Source organism: Octodon degus, unplaced genomic scaffold (genome assembly GCF_000260255.1).
Source record: "Octodon degus isolate 3935 unplaced genomic scaffold, OctDeg1.0 scaffold00081, whole genome shotgun sequence".
NCBI lineage: Eukaryota > Metazoa > Chordata > Mammalia > Rodentia > Octodontidae > Octodon > Octodon degus.
This window is the reverse complement of record NW_004524657.1, coordinates 7,673,994-7,693,042: the sequence shown is the minus strand read 5'-3', so window position 1 is coordinate 7,693,042 and position 19,049 is coordinate 7,673,994. Positions and strand designations below refer to the sequence as shown.

The following is a 19,049-nucleotide window of genomic DNA, read 5'->3' as shown; positions in this document are numbered from 1 at the left end:
GCATAGGTGGGGATTTTGGAAGGCATCATCAGTGGGTTAGTTAACATGAATGCATATCATCTAATTGTGGTGTTGAAAGGTCAAGCCTTTCAGGGCTAGTTGAGGCAGTGGCCGGGTGGCCTGGAAGGCTTTAACTCCATCCCTCCCCACTTGATCTCTCTTCGCTTCCTGCTTCCATGCCAGGAGGCCTTTCTGCTTCCGTACCCTTCTGTTGTGCCACCCTGCCTTGATACCCGGGGAATATGGACAAAAACTTCTCACAAACTGTGCACCAAAATAAACCTGTCTTCCATTAAATTGTGAGTGTCAGGTATTATGTTCCAGCCATGAAGAAAGTAACCAAGACATCAACCCATGGCTTTATTATCTTGAATTGAATGACTTAAACTTTAAGAAATACAATTTTGAGGAAGGCTATGGATCCTACAGTAAGATTAACCATTGTAGTTATGGAATAGAATTTCTAATGACAAGACTGAAAGTCATAGGATGGATATTCACCTAAAAAAAAATCTAAGAACCTGAGTTCTATGGAGCATCATAAGTGAATCATGGGGATCTTCTATGTAACTACATTGAATATGTATTATGTGAGAACTTGAAATGCCCACTACTAAGTATGACAGATAGTGTTAATTGGAGTCAACATAGCTTAATATTTATTGTGTTCCTGTCAAAGAAAAGGAAATTTTAAATATGTAAATTTAGGTTTGGATAGCAGGGTAATACTTGCTTTCAGGAATGAATTTCCCCTTTAAAATTCATTTAAGAGTTTGAAGAATTGTGGCAACATATCTTTTCTAAATTTCTTGCAGAATTAAGCAGTAAAGCCATCAGGACTAGGTTTTTCTTTGTTGGTAAGGTTTTAATTATATTTTCAATTTCATTGACTATTAGGTTATTTAGAATTTTTATATCTTCATGAGTCAACTGTAGTAATTCATATGTATCTAGGACACTTGTTTTCCGTCTAACAGATTTTTTAAGTAGGTATTCATGATCTTTTGGGTTTATGCAGGATCTGTTGTTATTTCACCCTTTTCTTTCCAATTGCATGAATTTGAGTCTTACTTTTTTTTTTTTTTTTTCAATCAGATTGGCTATGGGTTTATCAATGTTACTTAATCTTCCAAAGAATCAACTCTTTGATTCATTGATATTGAAACCAGAGAAGGATTCAACCATAAAAACACCACTACAGGACAATATTCCTCATGAACATAGATGAAAAGCTCCTCAACAAGTTACTGGCAAATAGAATACAGCAAACCATTAAGAAGATTATACACCATGACCAAGGAATGCAGGGATGATTTAACATATTTAAATTAATAATTGTAATATACCATATCAACATAGCCAAAGACAAAAATCATATGATCACCTGAATAGATATAGAAAGAGCATTTGTCAAAGTCTAGCATCCATTAATGATGCAATCCATACAGAAAATTGGAATTGATGACCTTTATCTCACCATGATAAAAGCCATCTATAACAAACCAACAGTCAACATCATGCTAAATGGTCAAAAACTGAACACTTTCACTCAAAAATCAGGAACAAGACATGGAGGTCCACTATCACTACTTCTGTTCAATAGTTCTGTAAATATTAACCAGATCAATTAGACAAGAGAAAAAAATTAATAAAGATAGGAAAATAAGCTAAATTATCATTATTTTCAGATGACATAATACTCTATATAGAAGCCCCCCAAAACTAGAACACTTCTAGATTTAAAAAGCAAATTCAGTAGTGTAGCTGTATGCAAAGTCAGTACTCAAAAGCCAGTTGTTTTTCTGTACCCTAATAATAAACTCATTGAGAGAGAAATTAGTGAAACAACACCTTTCACATTAGCATAAAAAAGAAATAGCACAACCAATCTAACAAACAAAATAAAAGATCTTTATATGGGCAATGACAGTTCTGAAAAATGAGATTAAAAGAATATCAGAATATGGAAAGTTATTCCTTATTCTTGGATAAGTGAAAATGGCTACACTCTGAAAATTGTTATTCTGAATTAAATCCCAATGAAATTACTATTAGCATACCTTGAAAAAGTAGAGAAAACATTCATCAAATTCATTTGGTTCCAGAAGATATCTAGAATAGCAAAAATAGTTCTGGGCAACAAAGCATGGTGGGGGTGTCACAATCCCTGACTTGAAATTATACTATAGAGCTACTGTGATAAAATAGCATGGTACTGGTAGTGGGGGGAAAAACAAGGATCAGTGGAACACATTCCAAGATGCAGAGAAAATTTCAAATGCACTCAGCCATCTGTCTTTGACAAAGGGGCTAAACACATTCACTGGAAGAAAGGTAGCCTCTTTAATAAATGGTGCTGGGAAAACTGGCTTTCCACATGCTGAAAACTAAAATTAGGTCCATGTCGCACATAATGCACCAAACTAAAATTGAAATGGATCAAAGATTGTAAATATAACAACAGAAACACTAAATATGCCAGAAGAGAAAATAGGTAGAACTCTTGAAAATGTGGATGTAGAAAAACTGCCTCATGAAAAAAACCTTAACCACACAGGAAATATTACGAAGAATCAACAACTAGGATCACATTTTTTAAAAAATCTTTTGCACATCAAAGTAAATCACCAAGAGTAAAGAGAATCTCACAAGGGAAAAAAAATGTTATCCAGCTGTTCCTTGGACAAAAGACTAATATCTAGAATACATAAAGAACTGGGGAAAAACATTGTATCCCTCAAATTTAAAAACCCAATCCAAAAATTGGCATCTGATAAAAAATATGTCTTGTATAAAGAAATACAAACAACAAATAAAGGCTGGGGAGATACCTTGGTGGTCTAAGTGACTGCCTGGCAAGCACAAGGACCCAGGTTCTATCCCAGTACCACATGCTGTGCTAGCCCGGTGCCAAGCTGGCCACTGAGACCGAGAGTGGTGGTCCACACCTGTAATCCCAGTGCTTGAGGCTGAGACAGGAGTACCACTACCAGTCCAAGCTGTGTGGCGAGATCCTGTACCACCAAATAAATAAATAAATAAATAAATGATTTAAAATATTAGACAACAACAAATAAATACATGAAAAGGTATTCAACATCACTGATCATTGGAGAGATGCAAAATGCCATAATACTGAAAATCCATATCACACTACTAAAAATGGCTATTGCCAAGAAGTCAATAATAACAAATGCTGGGGGGGCCGTAGGGGGGAAAGTAACCCTTCTGTTCTGCTGGTGGTAGTGTAAATATCAATGTGGAGATTTTCCAACAAACTAGGATTAGAAGTCCCATCTTACACAGCTATTCCCCTTCTTTGTATCTCACCAAAAGAATTAAAAACATCATGCAATATCATTATATGTACACCCATGTTTCCAGAGTCACAGTTTTTAATATGAAATTTTAGAAACAAACCAAATGCCCATCCTCCAAGGAATGAATAAAGAAGTTGTGCTTTTTCCAACATTTTGGCCCTACCCTTCTAAGGTCAATTAAGACTCAGGACATATGAGAACTTGTACTGTAACGTCATGTACCTCGGTAGTGTCCCAAATTTTCTGATCAAGAAGATAATGGGGCCAAAGAGGAAAGTGATTGATGACGTAGAGTGTGCCTAAGGAGAGTCACATGGGGAGAAGACACTCTCTCAGGCTTTCACAGAGAGCACATAGGCCAAGCATTGGCCGTGACTCATCCACATGGCTGACACTGACAAAGGTTCTACAATCTGAGGTACAGTATCTCAAGATAAATCCTGAGGGCATTTCACTGACCTTGTCAGACCCAAAAGCTACAACTCATGTTGCACAGGTCCTGCTTTACCTTGGTCTTAACCATCCAGTAGAAAAGTATGAAGATGAAATATAGGAAGTAAAGCCATGTTGTTATGTTGAGCTGTGGGGGACTCAGGTCAATAATTTCTGACATTGCCAGTTAAACAGAAGACCCAATGATATTATGGGCTTCTGTACTCTTTTAGAATATTTTGCTGAGTTTACACACCTATAATATTCAACAATGGAACTTAAATAAAAAAATTGGGGTATAACTATGAATGTCCATTTTGTATCTGTGTATTCAAAGTGGTTGGGATAGATATATAGTTGCATTGTCTTAATGAATAGAATGATTTTTTCTAATGATGTTTGTAAGTAGGATCACAAGTCTGCATCTTGTACAGCAATTAACCACTGAGAAGAATGTATGCAGTGTATTATTTGTTGAAACTGTACTTTCGATTTGATTTGAAACTGTCTCATTGCTATATGTTTATCAATAAAACTTTGAAAAGAAAAAAAAAGAAGTTGTGCTTTTTTATACAATGGAGTACTACTCAGCCATAAAGAAGGATAAACTTGAGACATTTCTAGCTAAATGAATGCATCTTCTTAAGTAAGATAAATTAGACATATGTGTTTAAATATGACATTGCTTTTCTGGTGTGATAAACTGTAAGTGTAAATAAGGACCACAGTCTATAACTGATATTATGAAAAAGGAAGGAATTGTTCAAAGTGGAAGAGAACTAGGTCAGGGATAAGGAGGAATGAAGGTAGAGGAAAGAAAAAAATGAGAAAAGAGGGATGAAATGGAAACAGACCTTTGTAAATAAAGACAACATGGGCTGAAGGGGGATGGGAATGGGGAAAAGAGGCATAAAGATCTATCATGCTCTGGTCCCAACCCCTATGATGGATGTGATCAACATGTATATAACTTGTACCAATCAACTTAATTTGAAAAATAAAAATGTAAACTCACATTTCCTCTTGCCGATAGTCTAATTCCCAGTGTGACTCTTTCCCATTCTTAGAATAAACAACTCCCAGGGTGACACCCACTATTATACCTGGGACTCCTTTGTGATAAAGAGAAGTACAGAATTAATAATTTATCCAGGACTGGGATTAATTATAAAAGACTGCAAATGAATTATACATCTGACCTTTTTCAGAATGCACTGTTCTTTCCACTATGGACAATAGACTGATCTGTTAATGTAGGGAACAGTAGACATAATCTTTTCCTGTTTTCCTTTTAAGTGTTGTCTCTACATACTAACACTATATTATTTCAGATTTCTTCATAATTTTTGCCACAATTTTTATTCTTAAGTATCTTAATTCCTCTGTCACTTGCAGTTTAAATTTCAATAACAAATTTTTGGAAACCAGAAAATATTTCAGATAATTCTTCTCTATGAATCATTATTTTCTTTCTGGAAACCTTTAAAGTTGGTAGAAATTTAATTATTTATGGTCTAGAACTCAAGTAGATAAAGTGATGTTTAGCATGTTTGTTTATTTGTTTTTTGAGATGGACCCTCATTATATATTTCAGGCAGGCAGGCCTTAAACTATGTCACTCCTCGTGTCTCAACTTCCTGAGTCCTGGGATTATAGGCATGGGCCATCATACCCAGTATTAATCTTTAATTTAGCTTAGGGCCAGGGAAATAGATCAGAAGCACCTATCTGGCAAGCACAAGTTCCTGAATTTGATCCCTGGCACAAAAAAAAATCAATTGAGGCAAGTGACATGTATGAGTAAATTGAAACATAGTGCTGCTGGTGTAGTTATTTGGTTACATCAATGTCAATAAAATAACACACTTAAATGGAATATGTAGGGCCGAGGAGATAGCTCAATGGTATGAGTGCCTGCCTGGCTAACATGAAGTCCTGAGTTCAAGCCCCAGTACTCCCCCTGCAAGAAAATTAGCCTATAATGTATTGAACATGCCTTTTCTTGATAATATCTGCCTGCTTCATTGGAGTTTAGGCTACTAGATAAAAAATATTCTTAAGGATTGTTCTGTTTTCTGCTCTCCTACCTTGACCTTGTATTGTTCAGCTTTCAACAGGTGTCTGTTTAAAAGATTGCCACAAATTAAATTTCTAAGTAAGTGAAAATGCAAACACTTACCCCATCCTACTAAGGTGAGAAGAAGGATGAAATGTTGAGGAAGAGGCTTCATGGTCCTAATTAGAAGGAAATAGAGCTGTATGGCACTGAGTCCATTCCACATAAAGGTCACTAACAAGAAGTAATGCAGAAAGGCAGCAGTTGCAGTGCATGCGGAATTCGGGATGTCAATGATGTCTGCTGTGGGCATTTCATTATTATCAAAGTCAACATTTATGTCACGATCACTTGTCGACAAGTCCTTATTGGAGTTTTCAATTCCAAACACAAAAAGAAGGTTGAAAATCAGCATTGATGTACACAGATTGACCAACACCCAGGTTACTGAGATTTTTCTGACTTTCCTGAAAATAAATAAGTAAATATTTATATTAAATAATGGCCAATATACTACAGAAAAGTAAATTCCCATGGAACTATGAGGAAGTGAAGGAGTATTACTACCCACTGCATAGCTAGCTCATATCCCAGTAGTAAGTTTCCTTTCCCTATCCCACTGTGCACTTCTTTTCATTCCCTTTACTAATAAAGTTATATTGAGTGCTATCTTCCATACTAAAAAAAAAAGAAAAGAAAAAGAAACAAATTGTTATATCCTTTTTTAAAGCTATGTTCTAGCCAAAAGAGACAGCTAATCTCCAAAGATGGTGCCAATGAATCCTAATTCCCAGCATTTATTCACTGTTTAGTCCCCTCCCAAGCCTGCCCTGTACCTTGATTTAGCTAATAGATTGCAACAGAAAGTATGACAGCAAGGAATGACTTGTCCATTTGTTACAGCAATGCTTAGGATCCACGATACTTTCATGGCACATAATAATTTTTTCTTTAAAACTAGAAGGAAAAATATGAACTTTAAGGTCAAAACTAATTTTTTTCCTTCTTTTTAATTTTTTGATCAATTTTGAATGCTTATATCTGGTAATCTGAACAACTAATATGCAGTTAGTTTGACTACAACAATATGGAATATAACAGCCATTGTTGAATTCCTTTCATTTTGTTTAGTGACAGTCTGTATTGCTTCTAATGGGTTTTTTGTACTATGTTTATGCTCTTCAGAACAAAATATTGATGTACCAATGCAGTCATACAATATAATTTTTAAGTTTTGTTTAATGAAAGAACCCCCACAAAGGCAAATGTCCCCCAGAACTGCCAAAAAAATCATAGTATGGGCCCTCTGATAGTTTTTCTGTTGTGATCTTTGGGTTCCTTTCTTTCTTTCTTTCTTTCTTTCTTTCTTTCTTTCTTTCTTTCTTTCTTTTTCTTTTTCTTTCTTCTTTCTTTCTCTTTCTTTTTTTTTCTTTTTGATGGTACTAGCGATTGAACTCAGGACTGATCTTTGGGTTTCTAAGTGACCACAAAATTTCTAGTCATTTTGCTAAAGAAAGCATGTGGAAGGCTCTGAGTACATAACGAGGAAAAAAGCACTCGTTATCTAGATAACCGGGGCATCAACCACGTTCTGCCTGCACTTCCTTAGAAGACCCAACAAAACCAGCAGATACATCAACAAGCTGAAACAAGTCAACCCATAGAATCATCAGACAAAATAAACTGTCGTTCAAGGCCACCAAGTTTTAGGAATTTACACACATATATGAGGCTTTTTGTAGAAAAGACTGTAAATGGAGTTACTATACTTTAATAGATAAATCCATGCTTGAATGCAGGAAAATTCAGATTTTTGCCATGGTATTTTTAAATCTCACTTGTAATTTTTTAAAAATGTCAAATACAATTTTAAATAATTTTATATAACAACATAATATATTTTAAAATAATCTAATGCTTAGCTTATATTACATTCAAAGAGTAAGACTAGGGCTGGTGAGATAGCTCAGTGGTCTAAAGTGCCTGCGTAGGCAAGCTTAGGCAGGCGAAGGGGACCACGGTTTGATCCCCAGCACCACATGCCATGCCAGCTCCACCCTCAGAGCAGACTGAGCCGGCCAATAAATAAATAAATAAATAAATAAATAAATAAAAAGACTAAATTGGATGAACTATTTATTTTATGTCCTATTGCTACTGGTCATAAAATGCTTTTCTTTATAATTTGAGTAGACATTATTACTATCTATTTCATTAACATATATAATAAAGTTCCATGTATCTCTTTTTGGCATCCTCAGAACCCTCTTTCAATCAAGTACAGTATTTCCAAGGGACTAATGTCTCAAGGACTACACTTTGGGTATTTTTTACAATTTTTTCAAATGGCCAAGATGTTCTGAATGTTTCTGGGACTGTTTAATGTAATATATGCCCAAGGACTGTTCCTTCATTTGAAGGTATAATTTCAGTGCAGAACTAAGTGTGCTTTAAAACTATCTGTTTTTCCTCACGTATATACCTAATATCTTTACTCTAAAAGAATGTCTTAAGTTTTGTGTGTAGGATGGTAAACAAGGCAGTGTGTGTGTATGTGTTTGTGTGTGTGTGTGAGAGAGAGAGAGAGAGAGAGAGAGAGAGAGAGAGAGAGAGAGAGAGAGATCCTGAGTTTTGAATGCAGGTCCTTGGCATTCCATTCGTGCCCAACAATTATTTTATATATATTTTGTTTTAGATAGGGTCTTACTAAGTTGTTCAGGCAGGCCTTGAATTCCTGTTTCCTCCTCTCACAGGCTTCCAGTGTGCTGAGATTACAAAAGCCTAGCTCAGACAGAGCTTTAGTAATACCTAAGTGTTGTGCTCAATCCTGGGGATTCAGTGATTAAATCAAAGCAACAGTGACAATAAAATCAGAGACGGTCATTGCCATCATAAATTTTTATGTTGGTGGGGAAAATAGACCCTAAGCAAATAAACTAATAAATGAACAGTTTGGGGCCAGCGAGATGCCTTAGCAGTCTAAAGCACCAGCTTAGGCAAGCTCAGGGACCATGGTTCAATCCCTAGCACCACATGCCATGCCGGCCCCACCCCCAGAGAGAACTGAGCTGACCACACACAAAAAAAGAAATAAAATATATTAATTAATTAATTAATTAACAGTTTTCAAGACCATATAGAGTCAAGATGTCAAGATGTAGCATGGGACAAGAAATAACAAGTGGGGTATAAAATTTGAACTTGAGTGATAGCGTTAAAGAAGAGATATGTATGTTCATAGGTCTTTTTAATATTAGGTTTAAAACCAAAGCCTATTAAATTAAGAAACTTCAGCAAGTTTCATTGCTTGAAAACAGTTTGTACAATTATTGAAACATTTGTACAATTATCTGAAGCAATTTTAAAAATGTGCTCATTAGCAACATTACTTTCTTTTGCAATGCAAAAGGTACACTTCTCTTCAACACTAGTTTTGAAATTTATGGGTTATGAGACGACATTCATCATACTTGAAAAACTTGTAATTAAGTGTAATGTAATTTTATTTCAAGGCACTTGCCATTGTTTTAAATTATATATTTATCCAAGTATTCCCTTAGCTTCATGAGGCTTGAATGTCCACGTCTGTGAAATAAGCATGTTTAACCCAATTCCCTTCTTTTTCAGACATTATGTTCTGATGAGACTATGCCCAGAATAGAATGTATCAGGGTAACAACTTCTCTTATGACAAGTATTTCTCTCTCTCCTCTTACCGGGTGACAATCTGAAATATGCTTGTGAGAGCCAGTCCAGCAATAGATAGTGCACACCCAACATTGGATAATACATCTAAAGACTCAGGATACTGATAATTCTTTTTGAAAGTCTGAAAAATAAGTTGATTCGTATTATTAAATAAAATATCAATGATAGTTCACATCACAATGAATTATACTGGACCAAATAATTACAGTTGCCAGTTATGTCTTCCAGGCATGTCTGCCAGACATATACAGCTTTTGATACATTTATAAATAAAATTAACCCATTATCTCTAAAGTACATTTACACTAAGAAGGAAATTTGAAAACCATTATCTAGCCAATTCAGTTAGAAAGCATATTTTTTCCTTCATGTCTAAAATCAAAGGGCTTGCAGGTTAGCTCAGTTGTTTAAGTACCTGCTCAGGCAAACCAGTCAGACTCAGGGGACCGCAGTTCAATCCTCAACTCCACATGCATTACCCGACCCACCCTTGAGGCAGCCTAAGCCAGCCAAAAAATAAAATAAAATAAAATCCTACTCAACTTTTAGGGCCAGCCAAATAGCTCAGTAGATTAAAGCACCTGCAAGCAGGCTCAGAGGCCAGAGGCGTTTGATCCCCAGGCCTTCTGTGCCAGTCCTGCCCCGAGGGCACACTGAGACAGCAATTGAGACTGGGCATGGGAGTGTGTGCCTATAATTCCAGCTCTTGGGAAGCTGTAAATAGGCAGATCACTAGAGTCTGGTCTAGTAGTGAGACCCTGAACACCCTGTAAACCCTTCCCTAAAAATCAAAATAACAAATAAATAAATATAAAATCAAAGTTATTTGGCTTACAGTTACTTACTCATTATACTATGTGTCACTATAATCCAAGCACATCTAAACAGATGTATTAAAGTTGCACAAATACTATTATGAACATGAAAAGATTTTAATATTCTGTTACTTTTTTGGGAATTTTCCATTCTTGTGTAATACATTAGTATCGATCACAGCACATTGGTAAATATGTATACATGCCAATGAGTACATACAAAGAAATATGGAAAGGCAGTAATGATGCTCACATAGTACCTAATTTTTTGCTTATATGTATTTTCTTATCTTTTAAAATACTTGACATGAAAACAGCAATGCACACTCATTTGTAACATGTGAGAGAAATACAGAAACAAAATAGAAACCCTATGCTCCTCTCTACTGCCCGCTACCTCCCATCATGCGCTCCCTCTCAAAACCCTACCTTATGTACACAGCTTTTCAGCACAAATATTAGATAAGCACCTTGTACAGAAATACAGAGATTAATACCACTGACTTATGCTTGAATTACTATTTTAACTTACTGTATACATTTTCCTGTATTGGTATAATTCTATTTACTAAGTAAACATTTATACTTCATGCAATAAATTTGCATTACTTTTATGGGGATAAAATAAAATAACTTGATTTGAAAAACATAGATGTTTATGTTGTTGGTGTGCATTTTACTAAGTAGACGCACAAAGAGTTGTAGACTACAATAGATCTTTAATTCTTAGACATCTTTTTTAATTTATTTTTTTATTTTTTTCTTAGCTATCTTCTACTCAGAGTCTATCCAGTATAATCTCACACTAGGCTATAATTTCACTAATCATTTAAATAAATTAGAAATCCTAAACTAATTACAAATATGGGTAGATAGACACCATGGCAAACTCAGTTACTAACTGAGAAGAAATAGCTGAAGTGTGATCTGAAAAAAGGTAAAAGAAAAATATGCCAAAATATTCTATATCATTTAGCATCTATAATAGTCTGATCTTTATAGAGTTAATCAATGATAATATTGTTTTGTGATATGAAAAAAATTAAAATTTCTCTGAAATTTTGAAGTAAGAGAATTGTAACTTCAGGTCCAGCCTGGACAACTTAGTGATTTAATAAGACCTTGTCTCAAAATCAAAACATTTTTAAAAGGCTAAGGATGTAGCATTGCAATTTCTAGAACCAAAAAAGTTAAAATTTTACTATAAGGTGTGATAAGTAAAATGAAAAAAAAAACTATAGTTGCCTATAGTTACCTCAAAAAACTCAACGCAAAATTCTATTTTTTGATACTCTATGCTGTATTAGTGAGCTCCATCCTAAACAAGGCTGTATCACAGCCACTGGGAATGAAAGTACCTGTTTGTTCTTAGAGATCAATAGCCCTTAATGAGGGGAAGATAACATATCTACATTTCCATTTCATTGCATATTGAAATGTTTTATTAACTACACAAGCTAATATTTTTGTTAGTTCCTAGAAAGAGAGCATGCAGAAGTCCCACAGTTTAAAGACTCAGTGCAGGAATTTTCAGAGATGCCCAGGCACCTGAACTCCAGGGTTCTCAGTTACTCCATAGAGGAATTTTGGAGTTAAGAGGATTAAGGACTTATACAGGAGCTATAAGAAAATATTAGTGATTTTAAGACCTATTTCTTTTATCTTTTAGCAAAGTTTATTAAATTCTTGTTATGGTTTATAACTAGATGTATTCCTAATGCTTGATGAAATCCTTGGTGGGACCTTTGGATTGGATTATGGGGGCTAACTTAGGGTTAGTTCTCTCTGTTTCCCAGCAACCAGCCATGAGCAGCTTTCCTTAACTGCACGACTTTGCCACACTGCCTTGCCTTGGAGCCAACTGACATGGACTGAAACCTCTACAGACTGACAGCCAGTGAACTTTTTCTCCTCTCAGTTACAGGTTGAGTATTATGTCCCATTGGTATGACACTTCTAATAAAACCTTTTTCCAACTCCAGTGGAAAAAGCTTTGGGTGACTAATTTAAACTGTCCATACTTGGCTGTGTATGGAAACCATATCCAACACATAACTCTGCCTTATCTGACTATAACAATTTAAGGCTTAAGAATATAAAAGTTAGTGGAGCTGACAGTCTGTCAGCTCCTCTTTCACTCTTTCCACTGCTGTATTGAATTCAACCATCCTTGGGCCATATTGGAACAAAACAAAAGAAAGAGAAAAAAATGAAAAACCTCTATGCTACTTTCCTTTACCAAGTACTTTCCTATTGCTCCATTTTCTAATTTTCCTGTTTAATATGAGTCTAAAATCTATATAAATTCCATAGTTATATGTAGTTAACACACACAAAATTTGCATACAAGGAAAATTCCTGCCTGTAAAGAGACTACTATGCATATTCTTACCATTAATACAGCGAAATTCGTAGTATGGTTGCAGTGGCAGCCCAGGAATCCATCAGTGGTCCTGTCTTTGTGACAGCCATATGTGTCCCAATCTTTTCTTAAAAAATTCCAGTAGACACAGGCATAGGAATTGAATTGAAACTCTTTTTGGTTATACTGTGAATTGATAAGACAATTAAAATTACTAATATTTAATGCTAAACTGGTTAGAAAGAAATCTAATAGGATCAGATAGTCAAAGAGGAATAAATTATATTAAATATATGCTGAGCAATAATATCTTTATTATAGATTGAGAGGAAAAGTTTACAAAATTAAAGTAACCTCATACTTAGTTCAACAAATGCCATAGGTAGTAGAAAGATTTGAGTGGGTACTTTAAAGAACCTTTCAAAGAGATTATCTTTTTATTTCTCTTACCAAAATTAGTACTGCTTCTGTAATGAAGCATGACCTGAACTTTTTATTTCTGTTAATAAAAAACTTACCTCTGGACTAAAGACCATTTTAACAGAAGCACTCAGATCTTGCTCATTTCCATCCACTTTGCTTGAGATAATTTTTTGACTAAAATGTGACCTACTTGTGAAAATTTTTGATTGAAAAAGCTTGTTGTTTTGGTATACAACAAAGCCACATGCAGTGTTATCTGTGGAGAAGACAGTAAAATTAATAAGTAAACCTTAAGGTAAACAATAAACCAAGTTCCATCTCATTGTTGAACTACATGACTGCTTAATATTTTAGCAAAGTACCTCAGAATGGTCTTCTGGATAAACCTTTACGTCATTGCCGTGTGTTTCCTGATATTATGCCTAGTTTGGCTGTCCTCCATAACTCATTTCTCCCTATACTCAAAGAGCCTGGATGACTAGAATTTCTCTTTCCAGCTAGAAGAAACTCAAATCTTCCACTAACTTTCTACTTTGGACATGGCTAGCAACACAGACTTGCCTGATATGATGGATCTTTGGACCCCAAAGAATGCTGCACAAAGGCCCAAGAAGAATGTGAGCATGCAGTCCTTTCTGCCTTTGCCACTGTAGTCTGTTAGTATTAGACTCTACTCTCTGTTCAAACACATTTATACCAAGTTGCACACACTTCATGTGGGGCCATGCTATGAAGTTTCTAAAAAACCCCAAAAGGTCAAGATCCTGATATCTTAGCAGTAGCTGAATGTGTGGAGCTTCCTGGAGGACAATGAGCCCCCAAAAGTCACAGGAACCCCTTATCCCTCCACTCATACGTTACTCTGTATCTCTTCATCTGTGTCTTCTTTAATAAACAAGGAAACATGTCTCTGAGTTCTGTAAGCTGCTCAAACAAATTAATGGAAGCCAAGATGGCAATTATAAGAACCTTGAGTTACAACTTGTTGTTCATCAGAAGCACAGGTAAAGTAATCTGGGGTCTGCAACTAGTGTCACAGGAATGGAGGGGACAGTCTTGGGAGCTATCTCCAGGTAGTGTCAGAATTGAATTAAATGAGGGGACAGTCAAATGGTGTCTATTGCAAAAGTGATTGTTTCATGTATAGGGAAAGCCTTCACATACCTGATGTAAAAGTGATCCATATTATGAGACTATAATAGGAGAAACTAACTCTCAGTTGTTTTGTACTGTGTCTTCAAATTGATTAACATATATAACCTATGCTTAACTATTTTAATCAAATTAATTTTATTCTGAGGTGCAGTTTCTATACCTTCTATGTGGAAACAATATTTTCTGCCTAATACACCTTAGGGAGGTATTTGGAATATCTCATGTGTAAAGTAAACATCTGCCTTCTATGCAGTAGGACAGAATAAACATGAAGCAAATTCCCAAGCTCTGTTGCTTCCCCGACTTGTATTACAAGGACCAGGAAGCAGCAACAGGTGACAATCAAGATGGCTGTGCTGACTGAGGGGCCCTATAAGGTTTGCCTTCTGTTGAAAGGGACTCGGAAGGGACCAGTGGGGTTAAGTCACAGAGCAAGGAGCGCACATGGTTCTTTGGATGGAATTTTACTATCACTGCTATGTCATAGCAAACAGGAGCTTATCCCAGGGCCACATGACTATTATGAAGAATCTCTTGGCCAGTTGCTAGCCAAAGATGCTAGGAAATCCTGACCAACTGAGGTGGTGGGTAGCTGCACTGGGCCTGGCCTTGGCATTAGTCAGATAGAACCAGCTGATTAATGACTTCTACCTCTACTTTTTAAAAAATAGGAGCCACATGAAAAATGGCAGAAGAAAAAAACAATTGCCTGCACCCTGCTGCTTTTTACATGTGGCATGAGAAAACCATGGATTGTTAGGATAGCCTACTGTATCCTGTGATTCAAGAAAGTTCCAGGTCAGAGAGCTCAGGCCGGTTCCCCCGTGTGGTCCTGCACCTGCAGTGTTGTAGCCTCCACTTGGAAAAAAAAAAAAGGATGAGTTTCTGGCTTTTTCATAGCACACTGATCTCACTAAATTGCTCCTCCTGAACACTGGATAAAAAAAACCCTCAAAATACAATAAGACTTCATTCTATCCTCTTTAGTTTAAAAAAAAAATGCTTAAAGTAAAATTCAGTTCTGTACACACATACAGAGTTTTTAAAAATGAGAGGAACTGATTGTTCTCAATCTACAGTATGTGGGTCATTTATCAGAAGATTATCATTTGCATTAAGTAGATTGATTAGAACAATTATATTTACTGTTATCTCATAATTCTAAAAAAGCTTCATACTTTTAGATATTCTTTGTCATGATTTTTATTTCTTGGTTAACTTTGCCAGAAACTTTTTTGCTTCTTCAGTCTTTTCATAAAATTTAGTTTCAGTTTTCTTGGCTAAGTGTAGCATTTGTTAATTTCTATTCTTATTCATGCATATACTCATATTCATTAATTCCTTCCTTTTGGCTTTCTTTGCATTTATTTCATTTTTATGCTTCTTCAGCTGAATAGTTAGATCTTTTATCTAATTCATTTTCTTATAAGTTTATCAAAGAATACATATTTTCCTTTTAATATCTTTGTCTACACCCCATAGTTTTTTGCTATGTAGGTGTTCTCCTTGCCATTTATTTTCCAGAATCTGTAACCTGTGCTTTAATTTTCTCTCTAAAATGTTTTTTCCAGGAGTTGTAGCACATGCCTGTAATCTTAGCACTTTGGAGGCTGAGGCAGGAGGATCGCTGTGAGTTTGAGGCCAGCCTAGGCTACCAAGTGAGTTCAACACCAGCATAAAAAAAAGAAAAGAAAAGAAGGCCAGCTTGAAATGCATAGTGAAAACTTGTCTCAAAAAGATAATAAAAAGTGTTAAAATTTCTAACTGGATAAAAATATTGCTGTTATTTTATAGTACATTTCTAATTTACTGCACTGTGGTCTCAGGAGCTGTGTATATTATAACTTTTATTATACAAAACATATCAAAATTTCTTTGTAGACTGATAAGTATCAGTTTTTAAAGTATTTTTACAGATATTTAAAAGAAATTTTTATCATAGGCTTTTAATCTACAAATAAAATTATACACACATATAGATCAAGTTTATTAGTCTTTCTGCGTACTTGAGCTTCAGTTTCTAAAACCGTGAACTAGAGTTTTTCCTAATGATAGCGTTTTGCTCCCTCTAGTTTCTATAGTTTTTGCTTACACATTTCAATATTCCCAAATTAAATACAGATATTTTTGCAGACCAGTATTTTCAACAATATAATAATATGGTTAGGATGGTTGGAAGTGGTGATTCAGAAAATGTTAATATGAAATATCAATTCTGTTATAAAACATGGTGCCTACAATTCTGCAGTACAATATGTTGGTTTCAGTTAGTAACAATATACTATGTTCTTAAAAATGCTAAGAGAGTGGAAAGTGGAGTTCTCACCACAAATGCAATAACTAGGTGAGGTAATATATATATGACATAAATATTATATTTCTATAAATATATATCACTTATTTAGATTTAATCATTTTGCATAATATATGCAATACAAACATGCTGTACACAATAATACATAAAACTTTATTTGTAAATTTTTTAAATCCAAGCCTATATCTTTTTAGTAGTTATGACCCATTCAATTATATTAAACTACTTATATGGAATAAAAATTAGACTCCTGCTTTTTACTAAACACAAAAACAAACTCTAGGTGCAGTGAAAATGTAAATAATAATATAAACACTAAAAAATTTCAAGAGAAAACAAGATGTTATACTGGTGTCTTTAGCATAGTAAAAAACTGTAGAAGAAAGTTGATGCATTTGATATACTATAAATAAAAATTTTGGTATGGCCAAAGACATAATAAACTAAAGAACTAATAGCTACAGGGTGGAGGTAAGATATCTATAACTTATATAAGTAACACTTAAGGAACGCTTATATCCAGAACGCTTAAGGAATTCTTAATGACCAAAAAAGTGAAGAAGAGACAAACCCAAGAGAAAAATGATTAGAATACTTGAATAGAAAAGCCACAAAATAGGAAAACTGAAAGTGTAACACATATGTAGAGAGTTACTCAAAATAGAGGGGAAAATCTACCAGTAACTTAGTACTAAATTTCAGAACTGCAAAAGAAAATAACAGTACAGTATCTCTCGCATGCTTATTACAAAAAAAGATGAATTACACACATGGATGAGAGTCTAAAGTAGGATATTAGGATTTAAAAAGCAATTTCTATATATCAAGACACTATGTATATATTTAAAACATGTCCAATAATAGCATATATTGTTTATGGACATATGAATATGAAGCATAAGTTTGAAAACAAAGATAAAAATGATACATATCACTTTTAAGAAAAATATAATTTCTGGGAGGGAAGGATAAAAAGAAAGAAAAGTAATACTTTTTTCCTTTTTCTTTTTTTCTTTTCCTTCTAAATCAAATACAATAGGTCCTCTACATTCATGGGTTTCATATCCTTAGATTTGACCAACTATGGACTAAAAACATTTTTAAAAATTGGCTCTATACTGAACATGTACAAGATTTTTTTCTTATGATTAACTGCCAAATGATATGGAGTAACAACCACTTTTATAGCTTTTATATTACACTGGGTATTATAAGTAATTTACAGATGATATAAATTATGTAGAAGGATGTGTGTATTAAAATAGTATACCATTTTATATAAGGGAATTGATCACCACTGGATTTTGGTGTTCTTGGGGGGTCCTAGAGCCAAGCACTCATGTATACTGAGGTCTGACTTTATCACAAAATTTTGACATACTTTACCTCATGGTTAAGTACATAGGTGCTGCTGACTTTTATTCTCTACACTTTTCTATATGTATAAAATATTTTAAGTTGAATAGAAATTAGAACATAAAGGACTTATGTTTAGTTTCTAACCTCACAAAGTATGTGGCTGAACTTAACAGGTGGAAAATTCTATTTTATGTGATATTAATGAATAATTACTCTCATTTTTTAGTGTAACGGAATTTATTCTAAAACATGTATTTTGAGGCATTTTTTAAACTTTTGGAGAAAAATGCAAATATGTGCTATATGTTTTAGTTTATTCACTTTTCTAAAACTTGATAAATAAAACTTCAAAAATCACACAGGAATTCTTTAAAAGTCTCATAAAAGAGAGTCCAGAGAAGGTGACATATAGAGAAAATAGGCTAAAGTTGATATTATTAAATGACAGCTCTGCCAATTACATAAACTGTTTCAAGGGTAGGTAAGCAGGATGAATTTGAGCCCAAGAGTATTTTAGTGAATATGGGCAAAGGTTGTGAATGAATGTTTTTAATATATATAAGAGTAAAACAAGAGCCAGCCAAATAGCTCGATGGATTAAAGCGCCTGCAAGCAGGCACAGGGACCCAGGGTTTGATCCCTTGGGCTGCCATTGCTGGCCCTGCCCCCAGGGACATGCTGAGATAGCACTTGAGACTGGGCATGGTGGTGTGTGCCTGTAATCCTAGCTCTTGGGAGGCTGTAAACCCTGAATCACTACAAGTCCAATTTAGTAGTGAGACTCTGAACATCCTGTAGACTCTTCCCTAAAAAAAAAAAAAAAAAAAAAAAAAAGTAAAAACTCCTTCAGCAAATTTTTGTAGGAATATAAATTTGTATGTATAGTCTAAGTATTTCAATTCTTTCACTTCACAAAATTTTTTTTAAAAATGAAAGAAAAAGAAGGAGAAAGGAAAAAGAAAGAGAAATCATTTTTATGTCCTAGAATAGTAGAATTGAGAGTACTATATCTGAGCCAAAACACACTCAAATTAAACTTTTAGGTAAGAAAGAGAGAGAGAGAGAGAGAGAGAGAGAGAGAGAGAGAGAGAGAGAGAGAGAGAGA

General features: G+C 34.6%; 1 protein-coding gene across 1 annotated transcript in view; it reads right to left on the bottom strand.

Annotated features, from left to right (window-relative positions):
• Adgrg7 (adhesion G protein-coupled receptor G7) overlaps positions 1 to 19,049 on the bottom strand; it is a 75,207-nt gene that overhangs the window by 30,284 nt on the left and 25,874 nt on the right. Inside the window, exons 9-13 of the mRNA XM_004636624.1 lie at positions 13,212 to 13,372; positions 12,724 to 12,879; positions 9,525 to 9,637; positions 5,932 to 6,275; positions 4,768 to 4,864 (exon numbers count right to left, since the gene is read on the bottom strand). Of these exons, the coding sequence (XP_004636681.1) occupies positions 4,768 to 4,864; positions 5,932 to 6,275; positions 9,525 to 9,637; positions 12,724 to 12,879; positions 13,212 to 13,372 (871 nt within the window). The remainder of the gene's footprint in view (positions 1 to 4,767; positions 4,865 to 5,931; positions 6,276 to 9,524; positions 9,638 to 12,723; positions 12,880 to 13,211; positions 13,373 to 19,049) is intronic.